We start from the raw sequence: 25,003 nt of genomic DNA, 5'->3' as shown, positions 1-25,003 counted from the left end.
AGGAATGTAAGGGTGGCTCAGCATAAATATAACATATTACATCAACAGATGGAAAAACAGTTCTATAATTATCATAACAGATGCAGAAAAATATTAAATAAAAATCAGGGCTGGCATTTTGATGTGGTGGGTTAGGTTGCCATGGCACCTGCATCCTATATCAAAGTCCCATTTAATCAAGCCCTGGCTGCTCCAGTTCTGATCCAATTTCTTGCTAATGCACCTAGGAAGGGAGCCCAAGTGCTTGGGTCCTTGCCACCTTTGTGGAAGACCAGAATGACATTCTTGGATTCTGGCTTCCACATGGCCTACAACAAGCTGTTGTGGTCATTTGGGAACTGACCCCGCAGATGGAAGAGAAAGGACACGTTTAATATATGGTGAAAAGGAAGCTGGTTCTCTATATGCAGCAGAATGAACCATGATCCCTACTTCTCAAAGTCTACAAAATCCAACACCAATGCATCAATGGCTTAAATGTAAAGCATGAAACTACTAGAAGAAAGCAGAGGAAACAATTCAAGCCATTGGTATAGGAAATAATGTTTTGGATAATCTCCCCAAAGCCCAGGTTACAAAAGTAGAACAGGAAAAAAAAAGAGATTTCATCAAACTAAAACTGTCTGCTTAACAAAGGAACCAATCAACAGAGTGAAGAGACCAGCTTCACCATGGGCAAAACCACTTGCAGCCTATTCAACTGACAAAGTATTATTTTCCTCATGTGGTTGTGCTATTAATACAAAGAGAAATAGATTCAATGTTGTGCTTAGTTAAAATGTTTTTAAGATTTATTTATTATTTGAAAGGCAGAATTTCCGAGAGGCAGAGGCAGAGAAAAATGTCTTCCATTCACTAATTCACTCCTCAAATGGCCACAACGGCTGGAGCAGGGCCCATCTGAAGCCAGGGGTCAGGAGCGTCCTTCAGGTCTCCCATGTGGGTGCAGGGACCCAGGTACTTGGGCCATCTTCCACTGCTTTCCCAGGCCATAGCAGAGAGCTGGATCAGAAGTGGAACAGCCAGGTCTCAAATGGGCACCCATATGGGATGCGGCACTGCAGGTGGCAGTCTTACGGCTATGCCACAGCGTTGGGGCTAGTTATAATTCTAACGTAATGATATTCCCTCTCACTCTCACCCTTCCTCTCCCTTCCTTCCTTCTTTCACTCCTTCCTCCCTTCCCCTCTCTCTTTATGAGATAGCATATTTTTAATTTACATTATTGTTAAAGCTATAATACTCCACTAAATAAAGAATTCAACAAGTAAAAAGTAAAAAGACCCTTCTTCAGTAGGAGTGTAGGCAAGGACTATAAACAGTAATCAGGTGAAAAGATGTCCATTTCACTCATTTACAGTAAATTTTAAGATAATCACAGATCACTAAAACTATAGTAGCATATTATTCTTAATCATTAGTTTGACAAAGATTTAAAAATTAAGTTAGATATAACTGTATTTGTAGAAATACTGATATACACAGACATTTCTTTCTTTTTTGTTTTTTGATTTTTTTTTTTAAATTTTGGCTCCCATCCCACATATAAGGAAGAACATGCGGTATTTGTCTTTCTGTCTGGATTATTTCACTCAACATGATGTCCTCCAGTTGAATCCATTTTGATCCAAATGGTAGAAGTGCATTTATTTTTTATAGCTGAATAACAGTCCATTGTGTGTATTTCTATGTGTGTATCTCATATTTTCTTTATCCATCATCTGATGATGGACACCTTGATACATTCCATATTTTGGCTATTCTGAATAGTGCTGCTGTAAACATGCTGGTACAGGTATCTCTTTGATACAATGTGTTTGTGTCTTTTGGGCATATGCCCAGTAGTGGGATTGCTCGATCATATGGCAAGTCTATTTCTAGTTTTTAAAGAAATCTCCATTCTGTTTCCTGCAATGCTGCACTAATATATAATTCTACTGTGCATGTGCTGTCCTTTCTCTACATCCTCACTGGCATTTGTTAACTTTCCATCTTTTGGCCAATAGTGATTGTGACAGTGATGAGATGATAGTTTATTGTGGTTTTGATTTGCATCTCCTAGATGATTTGTGATGGTGAGCATTTTTTCATGTATTTGTTGGCCACTTGTATTTCTTCTTCTGAGAACTGTCTATTGAGGTCCTTTGTCCATTTTTCAAACTGGATATGTTGGTTTTCTGGGGTTGTTGGTGTTGAGTCTTCTAAGCTGCTGATAGATTCTGTGTATTAATTCTTTGTTGGATTTGTAGCTTGCAAATATTTTTTTCCATTCTATTAGATATCTCTTCACTCTGTTGATTGTTTCTTTTGCTGTGCTGAATTTGATAGAATCCCATTTGACAAAGAATTAATGGACAGAATGCATAAAGAATTCAACAAGCTCAACAACAACAAAACAAACATTTCTAACAAATGGACAGCTGATATGAATAGACTTTCATCAGAAGAGGAAACATATATGGCCAATAAATAAATGAAAAATGCTGAGTATTGTTAGTCATCAGGGAAATGCAAATCAAAACCACATGACTATTATTTCATCCCAGTTAGAATCATTACTATGAAATCATCCAAAAATAAATGCTTATAACGATATGGAGAAAAAGGAACTCTTATAAACTGTTGCTGGGCTGTAAATTAGTACAACCATTAAGGTGAACAGTTTGAAAGTTCTTCAGAAAACTGAAAGTAGGGCTGTGCACTGTGGTACAGCTACCTCATGCTTGTGATCCAGGTTCCTCCTAACATGTCTAGAAGGCAGCAGATGATAGCTTATGTGCTACCCATGTGGGAGTCCAGATGGAGTTCCTGGCTCCTGGCATCCACATCTCCTAGCCCTGGCTGTAGTGGGTTTTCACCTTTCAAATAAAATAAATAAATCTTGAAAAAGAAACCTTAAAATAGCTTTACCATATTATCTAGCTATCCCATTTCTGGGTATGTTTCTAAAGAAAATTAAATCAGCATATCAAAGAAATCTCTTTTTTAAAAAGATTTCATTATTTATTTACTTGAGAGTAGAGTTACAGTGAGAGGGAGAGACAGAGAGAAAGGTTTTCCTTCTGTTGGTTCACTCCCCAAATGTCCACAATGGCCGGAGCTATGCCGTTCTGAAGCCAGGAGCCAGGTGCTTCTTCCTGGTCTCCCATGCGCGTGCAGGGCCCAAGCACTTGGGCCATCCTCCACTGCCTTCCTGGGCCACAGCAGAGAGCTGGATTGGAAGCAGAGCAGCTGGGACTGGAACCGGCATGCATATGGGATGCCAGCACCACAGGCGGAGGATTAACCTACTGCGCTATGGCGCCGGCCCCAAGAAATTTCTATACTTTCATATTTATTGTCCACTATGCACAATGCCCAAGATAAGAATCAACCAAGATGTCCATTGATGGATGAATGGATAAAATGAGCCATATATGCACAGTGGAATAATGATCTGCCTTAAAAAAAGAATAAAATTTTGTCATTTGCAGCAAAATGGATGAAAATGGAGAACACTACATTAAGTGAAATGGGCCAGATACAAAAAATCAAATTTTGTATGTTCTCTCCCATACATGAAAACAAAATAAGTTGATTTAGGCATAGACTTGGAGGCTGGGAGGGATGGGGTGGGAGATGGAGGAAGGTTGTATAAAGAGCACAAAACACAGTTAGACAGAAGGAGTAGTTTCTGGTGTTCCACAGCACAGTGGGGATGCCATATTTCAAAATAACATGATGTCTGTTTTATGAAAGACTGGAGGAATGGAGCTTGAAGTCTTCAAATGTAAAGATATAAGGAAATGGAAAAAATGACCTTGATTTGATTAATACAGCCTGAATACCTATGTTAAAATATCGTAAGTATAAATAAAATACATCCCACCAATATATAAGATTATTATGTGTTAATAAAAATTAAGAAAATATAGAGTTTGTTACTTTACTAAATATCTTAGCTAAGGATATAATGAGGTAGGAATTGAAAATGTCTTTTCCTATTACTTAGAGATCATCCTAATTTAATTTACTTCCCTTTAATTGGGAGCAGATTTGAAAGAACTTCATATATACATTGGCTAAGTTTGTTTTTAGTTATTGGAATCTAGTTAATAAACATATATAATAAAATTCTAGAGTATGAAAATTCCAGATATTTAATCATTCTAATTTTTTGAAGTGCATAAATGGCTTCAAATATAGATTTTCTCTCTCTTGTAGAATTTGCTATGAACGGATTCCCACAAACCAATAGTTACACATATAATATCTTAATTGGGAACACTGAGCGATGAATGCATTGTATTATCCAATAACTGGAGATTCAGTTAGTGAGGGACATGATGATCTTTTGCCAAAATTAATTCTGGCAAGTGATGTTGGCATAATGCATCAAATCCCAAGCCATAAGAACAGCACCTCAGACTCGGCCTGATGATTCAGGGTTGGCGTGATGTTAGGAACCAGCTTTAAGTTTAGTCATGACAAGGCTGGAGAAGGGACAAATCCTCTTTCCAACGTGTCCCCAGAGTTCAAAAATATAATGGAGATGTCAAAAAAAAAAAAAAAAAAACTGTTGTAAATTACAGCTCCAAAAAATTAGGTCAAGAAATGAACTTGGAAAGCCACAGGGATCATAGCAGTATTTTTGGAAAGTCTTTAGACAATTTCCCCCTGAGGAATAATTGAGTGTCCTCAGTCCTTTCCAGTAACACTTTGACACACGTTCCTTTCTCATCTCAGAAATGGGTTGCGCTTTAAAGGTAACACACTTTACACGAAAATTCCTATTTTCAACTCAGTAAATTAATTCACTTCCTTTCTCTTTCATTCTCTTTTTAAAAAGATTTATTTATTTATTTGAAAGGCAGAGTACAGAGAGAGAGAGAGAGAGAGAGGAAGAAGCAGATATATGTTGCATCCAGTGGTTTACTCCCCAAATGACTGCAATGGCTGGAGCTGGACTGGCCCGAATCCAGGAGCCAGGACCTTCTTCCAGGTCTCCCACGAGCATGCAGGGGCCCAAGGACTTGGGCCATCTTCTACTGCTTTCCCAGGCCATAGCAGAGAACTGGATTGGAAATGGAGCAGCGGGACTTAAACTTGCCCATATGGGATGCCGGCACTGCAGGTGGAGACTCTACCTGCTATGCCACAGCACTGGCCCCTTCCCTCTTCCCTTTCACTCTTATCCTTGGAATTGTTCTTAAATAATTTCTTTTTTTTTAAAGATTTATTTTATTTATTTGGAAGACAGAGTTACAGAGAGAGAGAGACAGAGAGAGAGGTCTTCCATCTGCTGGTTCACTCACCAGATGGCAGCAACGGCTGGAGCTGTGCTGATTGGAAGTCAGGAGCCAGGAGCGTCTTCCAGGTCTCCCATGTGGATGCAGGGGCCCAAGGACTTGGGCTATCTTCCAGGCCACAGCAGAAAGCTAGATCAGAAGAGGAGCAGCCAGGACTAGAACCAGCGCCCATATGGGATGCCGGCGCTTCAGGCCAGGGCTTTAAACCGCTGTGCCACAGCGCCAGCCCCCTTAAACAATTTCTGGATGTTTCATCCCAAATTTCCACCATTCTCACTGTGGTTGGGTCTAAGCCAGAACCTTCCTTACAAAGCTATGGCGTCTCCTAGGTGCTGCACTCTGTCCTGCAGAGTGAGACCCTTGAATTGTAAGTCACATTTTCCTTCCTATTTTTCATAAAGATGTTACCAGGTATGTCAACCAGTAGTATTAATACTCAGTGTATCTGAATTATTTCACCAAGAAGTAACATGAGGACAGGGGTAATGGTGAATGAAGAAGTCCTTTATGAAATAGGTGGGAAATAAATTTTAATGAAAATACATGATGCAAAGTTGAGGAGGTGAGGAACCCTGCCAACATCCAATGTTCAGCATTTAAACCAGCTTGGTTACTGTTTACTGATGAGACCTGAGGATCTGGGGACCTGGAAGGGTTTGTGAGTGCATGAGTGTATGTGTGTGTGTGTGTATGTGTGTGTGTGTGTGTAATGTGTCTCTGTAGTTTGCATGAAAATATCCACAGCATAATTTAGTAAGCTCACTCTCCAAAGCAAGAGAGCTATCTAGACCAAACCTCTGGGTTCAGACAATACAGTACCCTGAAGAATTCTGGCATCCCAGCCTCTGTTAGACAAGTGAGCACAGAGTACATGGAAGAAACACCCTTCTCTGGTGGGGACTTTCAGGTGACATGACATTAAACAACAGCATTACTGTGCATGGGTCCCAGTTATAACTGCATGTAACAATGTGCCTGTATATTACTATGCTATTCTCTGTGACCCAAAGGAAAGCAGCTTTTCAGAATCATTTATTATACTCCAGGGGAAAATCAGAATAGAGAAGCATACAATAATGAGAAGAAATTAATGTTTTAACTTAATAAATTCCACTAGAGCTTACTATGTTTTTTTTTTTTTTGCAGATTTTTGGTATTTCTGTAATTCTTTCTATACCTACCTTTATAAAGTCACTTTCTCCAAATACGAATCTGTATATTTTCTTTTGTACTAAACAAAAAACTAATAAGAAAAAAAATGGAAATTTAAGGTCAATATGATGTCATGATTTTCTTTTCATAGGAAAACTTAGAAGCTTCTATTGAATTGGAAATGTTTTGTAATTAATGTTTCATTTTAAAATACTTCTGGTTAATTACAAAAAAAGAAGATTCAGTTAGCAAGAGAAAAGATATTTTATTCAAAATTTAAGCTCAAATATGAAGAAGTTACAACACATAATTTCTTGATAGTGACTATGCCTTAAGAGTGCATATAAACTGAACAATCAATTAAAAGACAAAGAAAGAAGTTCTTTCAATGAATTAGCACTACTCAGAATACCTGAGATGGCTATTCATCAAAAGTAGGAAGTGTTTTTAATGAGAGCCATAACAGAAATAAGGTAGTGTAGTGATGTTGTAAACCATGATTATGACTATGAATTAGGCACCATTAAACAGTGAGGCAGCCTAGCACATCGGTTAAAGTCTCAGATGCTAAAGTTACATCTTTTGGAGTTCTGGGTCTACTACTTAAGATGTGTGCGTGTGTCTCAGCTTGAAAAATTTATGCAATATTAAAAGCTAACGAGGCCACATTTTCATGGAGTTGTTCTGTGGTATACATTAATCACAGTAAGTGTAAGCAAATTTGAATCTAATATATATTAGGCATTCAATTATTTGTTGTAGTTGTGTCATGTGACTAAAGTGACTATGAAAAACAGTGAAAGAAAAGACACTATCTTTTCCTTTTTTGAGATGTTCTTGGCAACAGGAGGGGGAGACTAATTGTGATTCATTTTTAGGGAAAATGGTTAACAAGGCTCTAGGTTTAAAGACATAAGTACTCATTTACTAAAATAGGGTTTAAATATTAGCATGTACCTTATGTGAACACCGTCATGCTGCTTGTACCTGGGAGTGGGCATAAGAGGGGAAGATGTGGAATTTTCTCTGCATCTTCCATTGACTTCTAAGGAACAGACTTTCCAAAGTAGGGGAGCTGAGTATGTACAAGAAGTATAGCTCAAAAAAGTGCTAGTGGATCGTTCTCTCCGTTTTTGATTCTATCAGTTAGTATTAGCAGACACTAGTCTTGTTTGTGTGATCCCTTTGACTCTTAGACCTATCAGTGTGATCAATTGTGAACTGAAATTGATCACTTGGACTAGTGAGATGGCATTGGCACATGCCACCTTGATGGGATTGTATTGGCATCCCCTGGCTGTCCATCATGGGAAGCGGGATACACAGCAAACTCATAGAATGGCAGATGTCCTAAATAGCACTCTGGCCTCAGAATCAGCCCTTAAGGCATTCGGATATGGCTGAAGAGCCCATGAGAGTATTTTAGGCATGGAAAGCCAAGACACTCTGGAAAAAAAAAAAAACACCTAAATGAAAGATCTCTGTGAGTGAGATCCCAGTGGAAAGAATGGGGCCATCAAAGAAGGAGGTACCTTTCTCTGAAGGGAGTGAAGGGAGGAGAGAACTTCCACTTTGACTATGACCCTGTTGGAATAAGATTGAAGTTGGCGAACTCAAAAGGCTTCCATAGCCTTGGCAACTCATGACTAGAGCCTAGGGAGATTACTGACGCCATAAACAAGAGTGTCAAATTGTTAAGTCAACAACAGGAGTCACTGTGTACTTACTCCTCATGCGGGATCTGTCCTTAATGTGTTGCCCAATGTGAAGTAATGCTATAACTAGTACTGAAACAGTATTTTACACTTTGTGTTTCTGTGTGGGTGCAAACTGATGAAATCTTTACTTAATATTTACTAAATTGATCCTCTGTATATAAAGATAATTGAAAATGAATCTTGATGTGAATGGAATGGGAGAGGGAGCGGGAGATGGGAGGGGTGTGAGTGGGAGGAAAATTATGGGGGGGAAAGCCATTGTAATCCATAAACTGTACTTTAGGAATTTATATTTACTAAAGAAAAAAAAAGCGTTGGTGACTCAGGCACTTCATTTCCCATTTTTGATTGACCGAATCAAGGACATAAACTGGTTTCACTTCCCATTCAAATCTGATAAATGGATAATTCCTTCCTTAACTCTGAAACTGTGCATTACAGGTGCTACCATCAGGGTAAGTACTGGGTGTTTTAGCATAATTATTATTTTTTTTTGACAGGCAGAATTAGACAGTGAGAGAGAGATAAAGAGAGAAAAGTCTTCCTTCTGTTGGTTCACCCCCAAATGGCCGCTATGGCTGGCACGCTGTGCAGATCAAAGCCAGGAGTCAGGTGCTTCCTCCTGGTCTCCCATGCGGGTGAAGAACCCAAGCACTTGGGCCATCCTCCACTGCCCTCCCGGGCCACAGCGGAGAGCTGGACTGGAAGAGGAGCAACCAGGACAGAATTGGCGCCCCAACCAGGACTAGAACCCAGAGTACCAGCACCACAGGCAGAGGATTAGCCTAGTAAGCCAAGGTGCTAGCTATTTTAGCATAATTCTAAACCAGTCTAAGTAAGTTAGGGACATAGAAAGTCTTGGAGACTGTCCCAAGAGTTACCTTTATTTTGTAAATGAAAGATATCAACAGAACGATTATTTTCATAGATTAGCAGTGTCTGTTGTGGTGAGAAAAGAAGGGAGATGGTGGTAAGCAGCTTATCAATTTGTATCCCTGATAATAGAGTTAAAGAACCTTCAGGCGTTCTCAGAGATAATATCATTCCACTTTCAGTCTAACTGCTGAAATTCACTGTTAGTTTGAAAACTAAGCCACACCCTGTATTAGATGATGAATATATTCAGAAAAACATGAGGTTGAATTGACTGACTACTAATTCAGTACAAAAGGGAAGGTTAGAGTGTCATTGAGGCAAAATGGGTTAAAACCAATATATCAAATATGGACACTGGTTAAAGTCCTGACTGTCCCACTTCCAATCCAGCTCCCTGTTAATGTACCCAGGAAATCAGCAGAAAATGGCCAAAGTGTTTGGGTTCTTGCAACCACATGGGAGACCTGGAAAAAGTTCCTGGCTCCTGGCTTCAGCCTAGTCCAACTCTGGTCATTGTGGCCATTTTGAGTAGTGAATCAGCAAATGGAAGATTCTCTCTCTCTCTCTCTCTCTCTCTCTCTCTCTTTCTCTCTCTCTCTGCAGCTTTCTCTTTCAAATAAACACATAAAGATAGTTTTTTTTTAAAGGGAATGTTTTTTGCTTGTAAAACTGTCCAATTGTGAACTATGCTTTTTTTAATGTGTGTACCCCTTCTGTAGAATTGTACAGGAGACTTGAAGACATAAGCCTTCTTGAAAAGAAGGAAACTACAGTAGAAAAAAATTTAATCTCAATCTAATTCTATTTATTTATTTATCCAATTTGAGAGGCAGACACACATACACACGCACACACACACACACAGATTCCCCTCTCACAGTTTCACTCTCCAAATGCTAGCAACAGCTGGAACTGGGCCAGGCCAAGACAGGAACACAGAACTCAATCCAAGTCTCACACATGGTTGGAAGGGACCCAACTTCTTGAGTCATCATCTGCTGTCTCCCAGAGTGCGCATCAGCAGGAAGCTGGAATCAGGAGCAGAGCCAGGACTCAAATCCTGGCTCTCCAATATGGGATGCTGGTGTCCCAAGTGGCATCTTAAGCATTGCGCCAGTGCCCACCCTAAACTAACTTTTAAATTTCATAATATCATGAATGTCCCAAGTAGCTGCCCTATCAACATTGCATAGGAAATACACATGCATGAAATGGAAATTAATTCCTTACTCATCAAACTAAAAATAAAGTGTGGACATGACTGTTTAGTAACCCAAAGAGCAAGTTTCTACGATATACTAAAATATATTTTGCAAATGTAAAATCATCAAAAATGAACTGTAAGAGTATTCTCAAGCAGTATTGTAAAGTGAAAAAAAAATGCATCACCAGAATTAGAAAAGTAATTTATTAAATATGGCAAGCTGTTTAAGACACAACCTAAGATAGATGACATGCTTATGTGACAGAATGTGAATGATGAGCCTCCTGTATGCACGCCGCCACACTTGGAAACTCGGATTTATTCAGCTATGAAGACTCCTTTTATTCAGCTCAACTGTTCAGACAGAGATTCTCCACAGGAGCATCTGAGCTATTCAATTGTAGGAGGTAAGACGTGGGAGGATTTTGTGCAAGTCCCTCTCACGCTATTGCACAGAGGATCGCGGGAAGCACCTTGCAACTGCTAGCAACATATTCTGAAACAGCTTCAACAAGATGCTTCAACAAGATGGTAGCATTAACCATGCGTAATGTCATTTCTTTCTGTTTTCTTGCCTCCTCATTCTCAGGAAATACAAATAACCGATTCACACTTTGGAGACGAGATTTTGGTCCTCCTTCTCTGGCCGCCACGCAGAATTTCCAGGGTGATGTATTTCAAGGCATTCTGGCCCCTGAGACATTCCAGCTGCTTATCGAAGTTACTGATGAATTAGGTGGGGATACAGTGAGTCAGCTGTCAACCACCACCGCAGTCATAATTCATGTGTTTCCCTGGAGCACGACACAGCCAACTCCCTCTACAATGACAGCTACAACCACAGTAAGCATTAGTGATGAGAAATGGTTCTTAAATAGTCTGAATCAGTCACAAACATAGAAAGTGCTTGGGACCTCTCAAGGGAGTTATCCTCATGTCCTGGCACTCTGAGAGACATCCTGAACATAGCTATGGGGTGCAGCCAAATTCTCATGAACAAAATAACATTGTTATTGAACAAAATTCATTGTCATGAACAAATGACACTGATAGCCATTCATTTTGAATTAAGGAAAATATACCAATGTTGATCATTTTAGGGGTCCTTTTGCCATTTGCTTTAGCATTGTTAGTAATTCCATTGATTCTCATTATTTAAATGAATACTTTTAAAGGTTTTGTTATGTACATAGCACCATATTAGGCAATGAAAATCTCTGAAAAATTTGTTTTCCTGCAGAACACAGAACCATCTGCTGTTTCACTCCCCAAATGTTTTTAAAAGTCACGGCTGTATTAGGCCAAAGATAGGAGCCCAGAACTCAGATTCTCTGAAGTGGATGGCAGGAATTCAAACACCTGAGCCATCATCTGCTGCCTCTAGGGTTCACATTAGCAGGAACATAGAATTGGAAGCAGAGCCAGGACTCAAACCCAAGCACTCCAGTAATGGATGACAGTATCCTGAGTGGTGCCCTAACTATTGCCCCCAATGCCCATCCCAATGATATCATTCTTAAAGAATAAATAATTATTTTTATGTTAAGAGAGAAAGAAAAACTTTTATAATGAGGATGCATGGATGTATCCTGAGAAGAACGTAACATATCCTGAAAACTATTGAAAAGAAAGTGAAACTGGAAGCTAGATTAGTGTCATAAAAAAGAAAGTTCATGGTAGATAGGTAAAGTATTAGAACAAGGGATATCTTGATTATAAAGATGAGATGTTTGAGTGATTACTGAAGACTGGAAGTTATAATGGTTTCACAGCAGAAAAGATAAACACACCATACTTAGTAACCTTTACTAAAATGTGGACAAGGAGAAAATCAATAATATGATAGAATTGGTTTGTGAGGAATATGCTGTTTGATTTCAGACAGTTGGCATCTGGAGAGCCAACTAGGTGTTCATACCCATGTCCTCCTGATAGGGTCATGATGATACTCACATAGTTAAGCTAATCAAATGAAGGTCATTTGAATGAAAATAGCCATTTATTGGAAAAGTTACAGAAAACTCCCCTCACTGTTTTACTTCATAATCAAGGAGTTATACAAAATCATTTAAATATAAATTTGAATATTCTTGATTCAAAGAAAACAACCTGGACTAAGGTGGTGTAGAAATGGTAATTCTCCCAAGTGTGTAGATGAACCTAATGAAAATTCTCACTATGGGAAAGCATTTATGCCACAGACCTCCAATTATTTATAAAAAATAAATCTCAGTCTAAAGGAAGTACCACATGACTGAATATAGCCAGATACATGAGAAGTTAAGATATTATCACTAAGACATAACAGAGAACGAAAACCAAGAACACAGCAGCTATTATCAAATAATAACCTATATTCAGTAAATTCAAGAGATATAAATCATGTTTTAAATTTGCTTACAGCATTAGAGAATATAAAGGTAATATAGAACACTTGAAAAATCTGTCAAATATAGAAATCAAAAATACAATAATTGAAATTTCATCTTGATAGATGGATTTAATGACTGATTAGAAGCAGCTGAAGAGAATTAGGAATTAAGTATGAGTCTAAAAAAACTATCCAGAATGAAATACATGAAGACAAAAGTGATAAAAATAATTCTAATAGACAACATGAAAATGAGAATGAGGAGGGGCTTGTGGTGCCGGGGTTAAATCACCTCTGTGACACCATCATCCCATATCAGACTGCTGCTTTGAGTCTTGGCTACTCAGCTTCTGACCCAGTTGCCTGATAATGTGCCTGGGAAAGAAGTGGCAGATGGCCCAGGTGTCTGGCCCCTCCCACCCATGTGGGAAACCTGGATGAAGTTTCTAACTTTTGGCTTTGGTCTGGCCAGCCCTGGCTGTTGCAGACATTTAGGAGCGAACCAGCAGGTGAAAGATCTGTTTCTCTCTGTTTTTTACTCTCTGTCACTCCATCTTTCAAATAAATAAAAAATCTTTTAAAACTGTGAATGAAGAGAGCTAGTTTATTTTAATTTAGGAGATGTTAGAGGGAGAGAGAAAGATGCAGTACCTAATATTTTTCAAAACTGCTGATAGATATCAAACTATAGACTGAAGAAGTGCCATAATTCCCTAGAGGGAAAATGAAATCTTTCCTTAAATACAACATAGAAAAGCTACATAAAATCCAAATGTAATAAGAAACACTAAAATAAGTCAGGAAAAAAGAGAAAGATTACCTTCAAGAGAGTATATATTGAACAGCTGACTTTATAATGGAAATGATGAAAGCCAAAAAAATGGAAGTGTTCAAGTCACTGTAAGAAAATAAGTGTCAAACTAGAAGCCTCTAAAGCCTGTTGAGATTTGATTTATGGCCTAACATGTGTGATCAAATGTTGTAAATGTTCCCACAGATCTCTGGTACCATGGATTTCACAGGTACATGGATTTCACTCAGAAATGGTAAAAGGATGACAGTTTCAAGAAACTATATTGGCAGTTGATGAACATTAAGAATTGTAGACTGTAGTAGCAAAGATAATAAATAAACTTCAGGACAAGGTGTTTAGCCTAGTTGTCAAGACATCTGTGTCCCAAGCTGGAAAACCTGGGTTTAAGTTCTGGTTCCAGCTCCTTGTTCTTGCTCCTTGCTAATGCAAACCGTGGAAGTCAGTGATGTCAGTGGTCATGACTTAAGTAACTGGGTTTCTAGAGATTTGGATTGTGTTTTCAGCTCTCATCTGTGGCCTTGGCCCAAGCCTGGCCATTGTGGGCATTTGGGGAGTGAACCAGCGGGTGGGAAATCTCCCCCTCTCTCTTTTTCTCTCTCTCATTCTTGCTACCTCTTAAATAAGTGAGAAAACATTTAAATATATAAACTTTAGAAAAAAATATGAGAATATCCTTAATAACTTGGGGGGTAGGACAAAATTTCTTAAATAAGGTCTGAAAAGTTAGCCATAAGGAAAATTTTGAGAAAATTAAATATATTTGAGTATTGTAAAATGAATAACTTGCTTCATAATAATCTGGGCTGGGGAGAAATACATAAGAATAAAGATTCAGTAAAATGGGGCATAAATTGATAGGTGTTTAGACAGTGAGATGGGTACCTGGTGGATAATTAGATATATTTTTAGGTTTCTCTATGTGTGTTAGGTATCACCAAAAAATGGTAAAATAATTGAAAGGGAAATAATCTGAAATGTCAATGCACTTTGTTAAATTATTATATTTAATATGGCAAATTATTCACCCAAAAAAATCTCATGAGTGAAATACTTCAGTTGTTCAGAACTCTATTAAAAATTTGCTAGTTGCTTTGGAGCTTTTTGTTATACATTCGATATAATCAAACCCAACAATCTAGGATTTGAAGCCTTAATATTCTCCTGTTTGTCAGTTAATTAGTTCTTAGTCTTTCCACCCCAGAGAGTGTGACCTTGGGACTTTCTTTCACATTCCATAGATATGGATTCAAGTAATTTTACAAGTCAGGACAATACTGCCTCCAACTAAGTGATACTGTTGATAATATTGTCAGATGCTATAATAACATTGCAAACAGTTAAAATGTGTTGTTATCATTCCTGGCTCAACTTGAACTTCTCCTTCCTCTCCTGAGTCAATCTTCTTTGCTGGATCTTGCTCCTGTGGGAGAGATTATTTTAGCTTGCACTGCTGTGAAAAAAGAAAATCTCCTGACTTATGTTCACACATGGATTGCTACTTACAAAATTCCTGATTAATAAAGCAAAATCTAGCCAAGGAGAAGGCATTCCAGTAAGACATAAGAGGCAAAATAAACAAATGCTGCTGCAAGATGTGAAAGTATTTAAATTTGTAGTTGAGTGATATTGTGACCCATATGCTTCCTTTTAATGGAAGGTTACTAAATGTGTCATTGAGTAGCTAAAATTTATACCTGTGAATGTTATGAAATTATCCAGCAAAGATCAACTGCGTCTAGAGCTATCTGTGTACCTAGCAACTGCATGGCTCAACAAGGAGAATAATTAGAGAAAAATCTTCCAGTTGTCCCTAATGGAATAGCCGATGAGAAGGGACTTACATAACAAGGATTCATGTTCAGAAAAATGAAGGGATATTAGGACAAAGAGTTGAAGATATCTGTACACCAAAATAAGGCTATGAAATTTATTTTCCCATTGTGGGGAGAGATCTAAAGAGGGATGGCTCGATGAGGGTGACAGGATTAGGTACTTCTAAGTGTGTGTGTGAGGGAGGAGAACCCTTGAGTGGGAAATCAGTGGTGCAGAGAGAAGTCCGAGAAGTGGGCATTTGGTGCTGTGGCTAAGTCACTGCTTGGGAAGCCTGTATCCCATAGTGGAGTGCCTGGGGTAGAGTTCAGGCTCTGCTTCCGATCCTAGCTTCTTACTAATACACAAGTGGTGGCTCAAGTACTTGAGTCCCTACCACCCAGCTGGGAGACCCAGGATGAATGAAGTGCTCGTGGATTTAGCCTGGCGTAGCCTCAGCTCTTGCGGGCGTTTGGAGAGTGAACCAGTGGATGGAATTCTTTGTCTCTCTCTGCCTTTCAAATGAAGTGAAAATAAATAAAAAGCTTGAAATGTAACTAGTTAAGAGGTTGTTTTGATAATTCAGATAAGAGTTAGGCCCTACAATAGTGCAAGGATACTTTATGTGGAAGTTAATCATTACCTCCAAGATATACATAAGTAATAAAAATTATTATCTATTTTGTCTGAAGTCTGTGTATTACAATACATATATTTACAGTACACCATGGGAAATAAAATTTCCCTTAGGATTTAGCCATTATTGCTATAAGCTGTATCTTTTATTATTATTATTACAAGGCAGATCTTTCTATTTAGAATGTTGAATGAGATACAAAGACTTAAAAACATTTCTAAGTGGTTAGAATATACTGCCAGAATTTTTTATCTGCTTCTAAAATATAACTGTAAAAACCCACTACAAAAATAGAACATTCTTAAATCCAGATTGTTAACAATGTGTCTATGAATTTTAGAAAAATAAAGGCCTGTGAGAAAAAGCTCAAAGCAATTAAAATAAATTCAATCACATTATAAATGTTATAGGAAACATCTTCAGCATGAAATTCACTATAAACACACAATCCTTTTTAACAAAACATTCTTGCAGGTGCTTGAAAAATATAGGGCATCTCATAAATTTTAATATGCATAAGGCATTCAATAAAGACCTCTCTATCTCTTAGGATGCTAAGTATGATACTTGAGAAGTCAAGGACCTACTCCATGTATTGTATAGGAACGGCATCTGAAAGTCATTATTATTTGAAAGGCATAGTTAGAGACAGGGATAGACACACACACACACACACACACACACAGAGAGAGAGAGAGAGAGAGAGAGAGAGATATCTTTTATCTGCTGGCTCATTCTCCAAATGGCTGCACAAGCTAGGGCTGAGCCAATATGATGCCAGGAGCCTAGAACCCCATCCAAGTCTCCTACATGGGTGCAGGGGCCTAAGCACTTGGGCCATCATCCACTGCTGTCCCAGGCATTTTAGCAGAGAGCTGGATTGTAAGTGGAGCAAATTGGCACTCATGATCATAAGGGATGCCAGCATTGCATGAGGGATGCCACATAACCCGCTGTGCTGCAACACCAGCCTGTGCGTGCTGGTTCTTAATGGGAAGAGAGAGACTGATGAACTGCTGCAGAATCTGAAGAAAACTATGGACCTTGTCTCCAGAACAATACACACACCTATATGTGTAACCAATTTCATATACACTTTTAGATGTTTGTAAAACCCATCCAAGGGATCCAGATTATAAAACCCTGGGTACAAACAACGGGTTATTACCTTTTCTGAATTTGTTAACAAAGCTTCCATGAGCAAATTTTTTTTAGATTTATTTATTTTACTTGAAAGTCAGAGTTACACACAGAGAGAAGGAGAGGCAGAGAGAGAGAGAGAGAGAGAGAGAGAGAGAGAGGTGTCTTCCATCTGCTGGTTCACTTCCCAATTGGCTGCAAAGGCCGGAGCTGCGCCAAGTCAAGGCCAGGAGCCAAGAGCTTCTTCATGATTTCTCACATGAGTGCAGGGGCCCAAAGACTTGGGCCATCTTCTACTGCTTTCCCAGGCCACAGCAGAGAGCTGGATCGGAAGTGGAGCAACCGAGTCTCGAACCAGCGCACATATGAGATGCTGGCACTGCGGGTGGCAGCTTTACCCGCTACGCAACAGTGCTGGCCCACAAATTGTTTTTCTATAACACAATCAAAGCAAGGTGGGCATTTGGTGCAGTGGTGAAGATGCTGCCTGTAATGCCCACATCACTCATGGGTGCTGGGTTCGAGTCCCCACTCCGCATCCAATCTAGCTGCTTGCTGATGTACACCCCAGGAGGCAGAAGGTAAAGGAAGCCTCAAACTTGGGTCCTTGCCAAGCATGCGGGAGACCTAGATGGAGTTCCCTGGCTCCTGGCTTTAGTCTACCCCAACCCTGGCTGTTGTGGCGGCCATTTAAGAAGTGAACTAGTAGATGAAGACTTCTCTCTCTCTCCCTCTCTTTCTCCCATTCTTCCCTCCTTTTTTCTCTCAAATAACTAAGAATAAATAAATCCTGAAGCAAGATAAGCCACTAACATATAGCTATAGAGAAAACTAGTGATGCAGTCCTATAATACGGCAATTCTTGGCAGGCTCTTGTATTCAATAAATGAAACAATAGCTAAAACTTAGGAAGAAAAATAGGAAAGATAGCTTTATGCTAAGTGTATAACAATGTAGTTCAATACATTGATAATAAATAAACCCAACCCTACACAAAGTGTCGATTATCTCCTGATTAGTCTTAGTCTCTGACTGAGGGGAAAAGGCAGGCCTTAAGTTGTACTTCATAAACTGAATTAAATCCCTTCAATTTCAGTCCAGATTGTCCAAAGAGACAATGAGGTAACTGGCTAGACACCATTTCCTGCAAATATAATCCCCAAAGAATTATGAATCAAAATTCCTGAAACTATCTGTATGCAGCAAAGTGAGCCCATAATAAAAATTCCAGAACTAATGTCCATTTTGATGGTAGAAACTTTAAATCATCCTAATTTATAACTGTATTTTTACTCTTATTTCAATATAAACAGTGCACAAGTGAAAAAGTAGAAGGAAAGAAGTCTGCTTGGTCTTTTTATCAGCTCACCCTAATAATGCACCACATTTCATGATGTATATCAGCAAAATGAAAATGTTTTTACTCCATCAGTGAAGAACTGAGAAAAGGCATTAGGGGCATAGAGTGATGACACTGGGCCCTTTTACTGAGTCTGAACCTTGACAACTAAACTCTAAGGTTATTATGGCTGTTTAGAAACCTATCTTTGCAACCTCATGTGTTTGTTCCACTGATGTACTCATTATGGTGGCATGCTGCCTTTCCAAGGCTGGTTTTCAACCCGTCAAAGACCAATCATACCATATCTCACATAAGATAATTTTCCATTAAATATTCCTAGAATTTTTTTTCCAGCGGTCAATTTAAAGCAATGGTATGTTAGAGTTGACTCAGTCAGTTAATGACAGCTTATTGTTGAAAACAGAGAATTGATAGTCTGGTTTTTAAGCATTTGGTACCAGGTGATCATAGAGAAAATATTCATTCCATAGAACTTCACAAATACTACATACTAGGTTTTTAAAAATGTGTCTATGTTATAAATTTTTTATTCACTTGAAAGGCAGAAAGAGACAAAGAGATCTTCCATTTGCTGGTTCACTCCCTTGAACCAGCAATCATTGGAGTTGAGTCTGACCAAAGTGAGGGTTTCCTATGTGGGTGGCCTGGGCCCAAGTACTTGGGCTGCCATCTGCTGCCTCTTAAGGTACTCATTGACATGAAGATTGGAATTAGCAACAGGAACAGAACCTGAATGCACACACTCTGGTATGGGATGGGGTGTCCCAAGCACCCATCCTAACTGCTGTGCCAAGTGCCTGCACCAGGCTTGTGACTAGGAGCTGGTTTTCTAAGACATGACTGAACTTGCCGATCTTGTCTTTTAGGAGATTTAAGAAGACAAAATATTAAAAACAAGTTAAAAAATATTTAAGAGAGATTATCAAATACTTCCATATGATGAGCAAAAGTTAAACCACTGAAAAGGAATAGGACATGCAGTTTGCATTCTCCTGCTTTAGTTCAGAGACCATTACACACTATTCCTTATAGTGCCACTGTCAGTTTCTGGTAGCCTGAGTCAAATCTGCACCCTTTGCATCTACTCAGAACTGTGGCACAGATGAGAAAAATCTGTGCATTACTTGGTGGGAGCCTTGTCAGCCTAAGAAGTTGCGGGCAGAGTGGTGTTTCTTTGATCATTGATGTCTGTAACCCCTAAACTTACTTTCCTTTGTAGATTTTTGTTTTCTCCCTAATACGAAGGTGGACATAGCAACACAGTAGGAATGGTAATAGTGGCCACAAATTGATTGCTTACTGAATGCTGTAAGCTTGTATCTGCTATTTTTATTCCTCATAACAACCCAACTGGCTCTGCCACATTGTCCCAAACAGAAATAGACTTGCCCAAATTAGGTGACAGTTGTAATTTCATCTCAGATCTGTCTACTTCAAGAGGCCATGTTTGTTTTGCTAGTCCACTCTGCATTTCTTAAACTTGATTAATTCATGTACCCTTTCTAAAGAAAAATAAATCTCCCAGATACCCAGCCTTGATTTACATTATTTTTGTGAGAGGGATAAAAGAAAAATAAATTATAATTTCTTAAGTATAAGTGCACAATTATAACAGCTCTTCTTCTATTATGGCAAATCATTTATAAGAATAAATCAGTAAAGAGAATCGATGCCATGGGTTGATGATGATGAATGCAGCACCTTTGTGAGAGGCCAGAAATCAGAACAGCTGTGAAGAAGTCTATTAAAGGGAAGCATGCCCTTTTATCTGCTCTAACAGAGTGTGCAGGATAGATATATGATTAGAAATGATGAATTTATTACCCCCATGGAGACAACAATGACATATCTCTGGGAGGACAGGGGCAGGCATTTGGCCTGGTGGTAATGAGGCCTATGTCCGATGTTGGTTTACCTGGGTTTGATACTCAACTCCACTCCTGATTCCAATTTCCTGCTGATGTCGACCCTGGGAGGAAGCAGTGGTGGGTCAAATAACTGTGTTCCTGCCATACACATTGGAGACTGGCATTGAATTCCTGGCTCTTGGCTTGGCCCAGCCCAGAGTGGGCAGTTGTGGGCATTTGTGGAGTGGACCAAAAGATGGGAACAGAGACTTCTTCTCTTGCTCTCTCAGTCTCTCAAATAAATGGGGAAAAGAGTCCCTTGGACTTACTGGGAGATGGAAACTTTTGTTGTCATGTCTTGGGTCATTCTGTTCGTCCACTGTTACCTATACACGATGTAATTATTCTTCTAAAATTACCAACATGGAACTACATGGCTAAATCACCCTTTGTTCAGGTGTGGCTTGGGGGGAAGTCTCTTGGTGACCCTCAAACCCTTTCACTTTCTGTGCTATGTTGATAAGTGGCATAAGTCATGCAACCATTTAAGCATGTATTTTTATGTATATTATGTCACATTTAGCTGCTCTATAGAAAACAGACTCCATGAAGAAGAATGGCATTTTACATTCATTTATTTCTTCATCTTTGTGTCCATTTGACCCCCAGTAGGAAATGGACATGGAATCACAGAGCAGTTATGGAAGGGGTTAAAGAGGTGAGGCCCATGTATCTGCCCATCATTTCCTAAGCAAATTACATCTGGGGCAATCAATGTTTAATTTTCTTTTTTTTTTAATTATTAGAATGGTAGAGTTTCAGAGAGAAAGGGTAACAAAGAAAGATATCTTCCATCTGTTGGTTCACTCCACAAATGGCTGCAATGGCAGGGGCTGGGTTAGGCTGAAGCTAGGAGCCACGAGCTTCATCAGGGTCTCCCACATGGGTGGCAGGGACCCAAAGAGTTGGGCCACCTTCTGCTGCTTTTCTCAGGTGCATTTGCAGGGAACTGGGTCAGAGGTGGAGCATATGTGATGCTTGTGTCACGGGCAATGGTTTGCATCTGCTATGCCACACTGCTATCCCCTAATTTCCTTTTATTCTATTTGCATCTTCTATTGCTGGCAGATGAACAATTAAGTCTTCTTTAGCTACACAACAAGAGAACCAGAGCTTGTTTTTAGTCATAATAGTATCTTTCCTAATTTAAAAGAGAATATCATTTATGCCAATTTTTTCATTGGTGAGTTATATGCTTTGGGAACTAACATAAATAAATAAATAATCCCTCTTCAGTAAAAAATCAGATTGTATTTACTCACACTTACTGATTTTTCTACAGAGAAGTCAATCATAGGCTATTTATAATTGTTGGCTATATATTAGTTTTTATATAGAAGAAGAGCATTGAATCAAATTTTACAAGAAGAGCATAGAGAGAAGTACATTCTCCAGTACATAATATGGATTCTGATTTTTTATCATGCAATTTGTCATGTATTTACACATTTTAGCATATTTATATTAAATTTAAATTTTCCTTTTAAAATAGAACATAACTTTTGGGATTTATTATCAATATAGTTGACTTATCTGAGAATGTTATAAATGAACTAGAAACTGGTAATGTATTTAATACTTCACAAAATATAAAGAAAATCCCATAACCTTCACAAATCACAGTATGTATAATCAAAGTGAGACAAGTCGCTAATCACAAATATTTAATAAATTGTTTTATTTTACATCATTTTGTTTTGCTTTCTTAAATAATATCTTCTTGCTAATGGCTCTTTCATTCTAGAGAAATGATAGTTTTGTAATTAATTACCTCCAACTTCCATCTTTCATTTTAAAATATTTTTCTCCTTTTTTTTAAACATTTATTCTCATTTGTATGACATGTAGTAATTGAATAGGCCTGTGGGATTTGAAAATGAATAAGAAGCTCCAGGAACGATATGATAGTAAAAATAAATGGAGTTAACTTTTAAAAAAATAGCTTAAGTTGACAAAAGACTTTGATAATTTAAAAAATCCTCATCACTGATTCATTCATAGTATGACATGTATGACATGACCTTCTATTTAAAGGGAAGTAGAATTCCAAATGAAAGTTTGCAATGAAAGACATGCTAACCATGTAGTTGCACACAGATTATTTCAAACTTGTTTCTACATGGGTAGTAAGCAATCTTAAGGCCCAAGGAGAGCAGAAGAGAGGGTGGCCCTAGAAATAAGGCAGGCCCTGGCTTGGATCTCAGCTCCCCACTGGGTGACTCTCTCAACTGAGGCTCTATTATCAGTAAAACCAACATTTCTGCTTAAATCAGTAGTATTTTTCCACTAAAAATTACTCAACATTTTCTAAAGAGGTCTAGTCTACATTTAACTCAAAGTATTTAGGCATATCATGAGAAGCAGCCATTAAACAAATTTGCATGAGAATATTTTATAGGTAGTCTTTTAAAAAATCTTCCTCAATGATAGTCAAGTAGATGAATTTGAGGGCTGTTAGAAATAATATAAATTGTTCTCTACTGGGTTATAGTCTGACACATCTGCTAAAAGTCTAATACCCCTTGACAAAAGTTTCATGACACGGAAGACTATTATTGTCTTTTTTTCTAAAATATAACAAGTTAAATAGTTAAAGTTATGAATCAAACCAAATTAACTGCACATAGCCATAAGCAACTAAGTGCATGACCAAATGACAGATGGGAAATTCTTTTGGGTTCACTGGTGATCTACCTAATGGGGAGATAAACTTCTGATGACATACAAAGTCCAGTGTCTCATCAATCCTTAGCCATGGATTTCATCACTCTTCAGCTTCATGACAAAGAGGAGTAACTGCTCAATTGTCCAAGTATAAGGATATGTTCTTGTTTTCCGCTTCAGCAAACCTGTAAGCCTTAGGGGGAAAAAAAGTTTCGACATACACTTCAAAAGTAAATTGGGAGCAAGCATCTGGCCTAGCAGTAAAGCCGCCCGTGAGGACATCTGCATCCTATATTGGAGTGCTGGGGATCAAGCTCCTAGTTTCAGATTCCTGCTAATGATCACCCAGGGAGGCAACAGTCGATGACTCAAGTAGTTGAGTCTCTGCCACCCACATGGGAGAACTGGATTGAGTTCCAGGCTCCTGGCTGCAGTCTGGCCCAGTCCTGGCCATTGAGGCCATTTGGGGAGTACACTAGTGGACGAGAGCTCCTTTATTGCAACTGTCTCTCAAATAAATAAATAAATAATAAATTTTGGAAAGTAAATTGTAAAAGACATACTTTGTACAATAATGTGTACATGATCTGCAATCATAACCATTTTAGGAAATATTGTAATTAAATCATATTTAATAGTTTCCTTTAGGAGAAAATAATTCAGTGAATATTTGAATAAAACTTGCTACCTAGTCATGACATTGGTATCTGTAAATCTATCTGTACATAAAATTTTCACATTAAATAAATCTGTCATTGAATTGAATCCAATTCAATTGGATTGAATCCAATCCAAAATATCAACTATTTCTGTTCATGTTACAAAGGAGAAAACTGAGACAACAGGAATTTAGATAACTTCTCAGTGTCACAGTCTTAGTAAATGGTTGAACCAGGGAGACTAGCAAAGAGACAGAGAAATGGTTGAGATTTGAGGAAACTTCTGACCTGCAAGTGAGTGAGTTGGGAAAAAAAAGAGTGTGAAACAAAGTGAAGAATAAAAGGGTACCATCACGCAAAGATGTACAAGTCATAGTATGTTGCAAAAACATATTTCTCATTACTTATCACTGCATATCATTTTGGCAAGTACAGCAAAGGAAGAGTAAACAAACATAAGACAGTGTAGCAAATTCTGGCTTGAAGAAAATGCAAACTTCAAGAAGAGATATTTGGGTTTTACATAGGCCTGTGATGGATGGAGCAAGAAGCAAAGTCATTTAGGTGTGGAGGCAATGCAAGAATATAGTTGAGTGAGTCCGTGGTCTATGCTTGAATGTAGAGAAACAAGTATTTCTAGCACCCATGAGGAGGGCTGGCCAGAGAGTTATTAGATTGATAGATATGTAGAGTCACTATTCTGGATTTGAACTTTATTTTTTAGACAACAGAGAGTAAATTTAAATAGTGTTAGAATTAAAACCTGGCCGGCACCGCGGCTCACTAGGCTAATCCTCCACCTGCGGCACTGGCACCCCGGAATCTAGTCCCGGTTGGGGCGCCAGATTCTGTCCCGGTTGCTCCTCTTCCAGGCCAGCTCTCTGCTGTGGCCCGGGAGTGCAGTGGAGGATGGCCCAGGTCCTTAGGCCCTGCACCCACATGGGAGACCTGGAGGAAGCACCTGGCTCCTGGCTTCAGATCGACACAGCGCACTGGCTTCAATGTGCCAGCCATAGTGGCCACTTGGGGGGTGAACCAACGGAAGGAAGACCTTTCTCGCTGTCTCTCTCTCTCACTGTCTAACTCTGCCTGTCAAAAAATAAATAAATAAATAAAATAAAAATAAAAAAAGAATTCAAACTAGACCAGCAGAGTAGAGGATAGAATGGGTAAGAGAGAGCTAGAATCAGTGTCTACTCAGTAAGTTATTGCAAAAGGAAAGGCAAATAGGAATGCCCTTGTTGTCATAATTACTATTACTTGAGGCTCTAAATAATTAAAAAGAAATAATTAAATCATAAAGTATGGATGTAAAAGGCAATAGACCACTAAGAGTGTCAAATGCAAGCTCCCACATTCAGTTCTTTAAAATGGTTTTGAGTCCCCAACAGAAAGAATCTA

The 25,003-nt window shown here is 38.6% G+C and overlaps 1 protein-coding gene across 4 annotated transcripts in view; it reads left to right on the top strand.

Moving 5' to 3' along the window:
* The window catches only part of LOC100348313 (cadherin-related family member 4), a 233,772-nt gene that overhangs the window by 195,290 nt on the left and 13,479 nt on the right, over window positions 1–25,003 (top strand). For all 4 annotated transcript variants that reach the window (XM_051848885.2, XM_051848886.2, XM_051848884.2 and 1 more), the window contains exons 18-19: window positions 10,504–10,645; window positions 10,828–11,081. In XM_051848885.2, coding sequence (XP_051704845.2) covers window positions 10,504–10,645; window positions 10,828–11,081 — 396 coding nt within the window. The remainder of the gene's footprint in view (window positions 1–10,503; window positions 10,646–10,827; window positions 11,082–25,003) is intronic.

The sequence above is a fragment of the Oryctolagus cuniculus genome, chromosome 3 (assembly GCF_964237555.1).
Source record: "Oryctolagus cuniculus chromosome 3, mOryCun1.1, whole genome shotgun sequence".
Lineage (NCBI taxonomy): Eukaryota > Metazoa > Chordata > Mammalia > Lagomorpha > Leporidae > Oryctolagus > Oryctolagus cuniculus.
The sequence above is the reverse complement of the archived record's forward strand: the minus strand, read 5'-3'. Positions and strand labels throughout refer to the sequence as shown.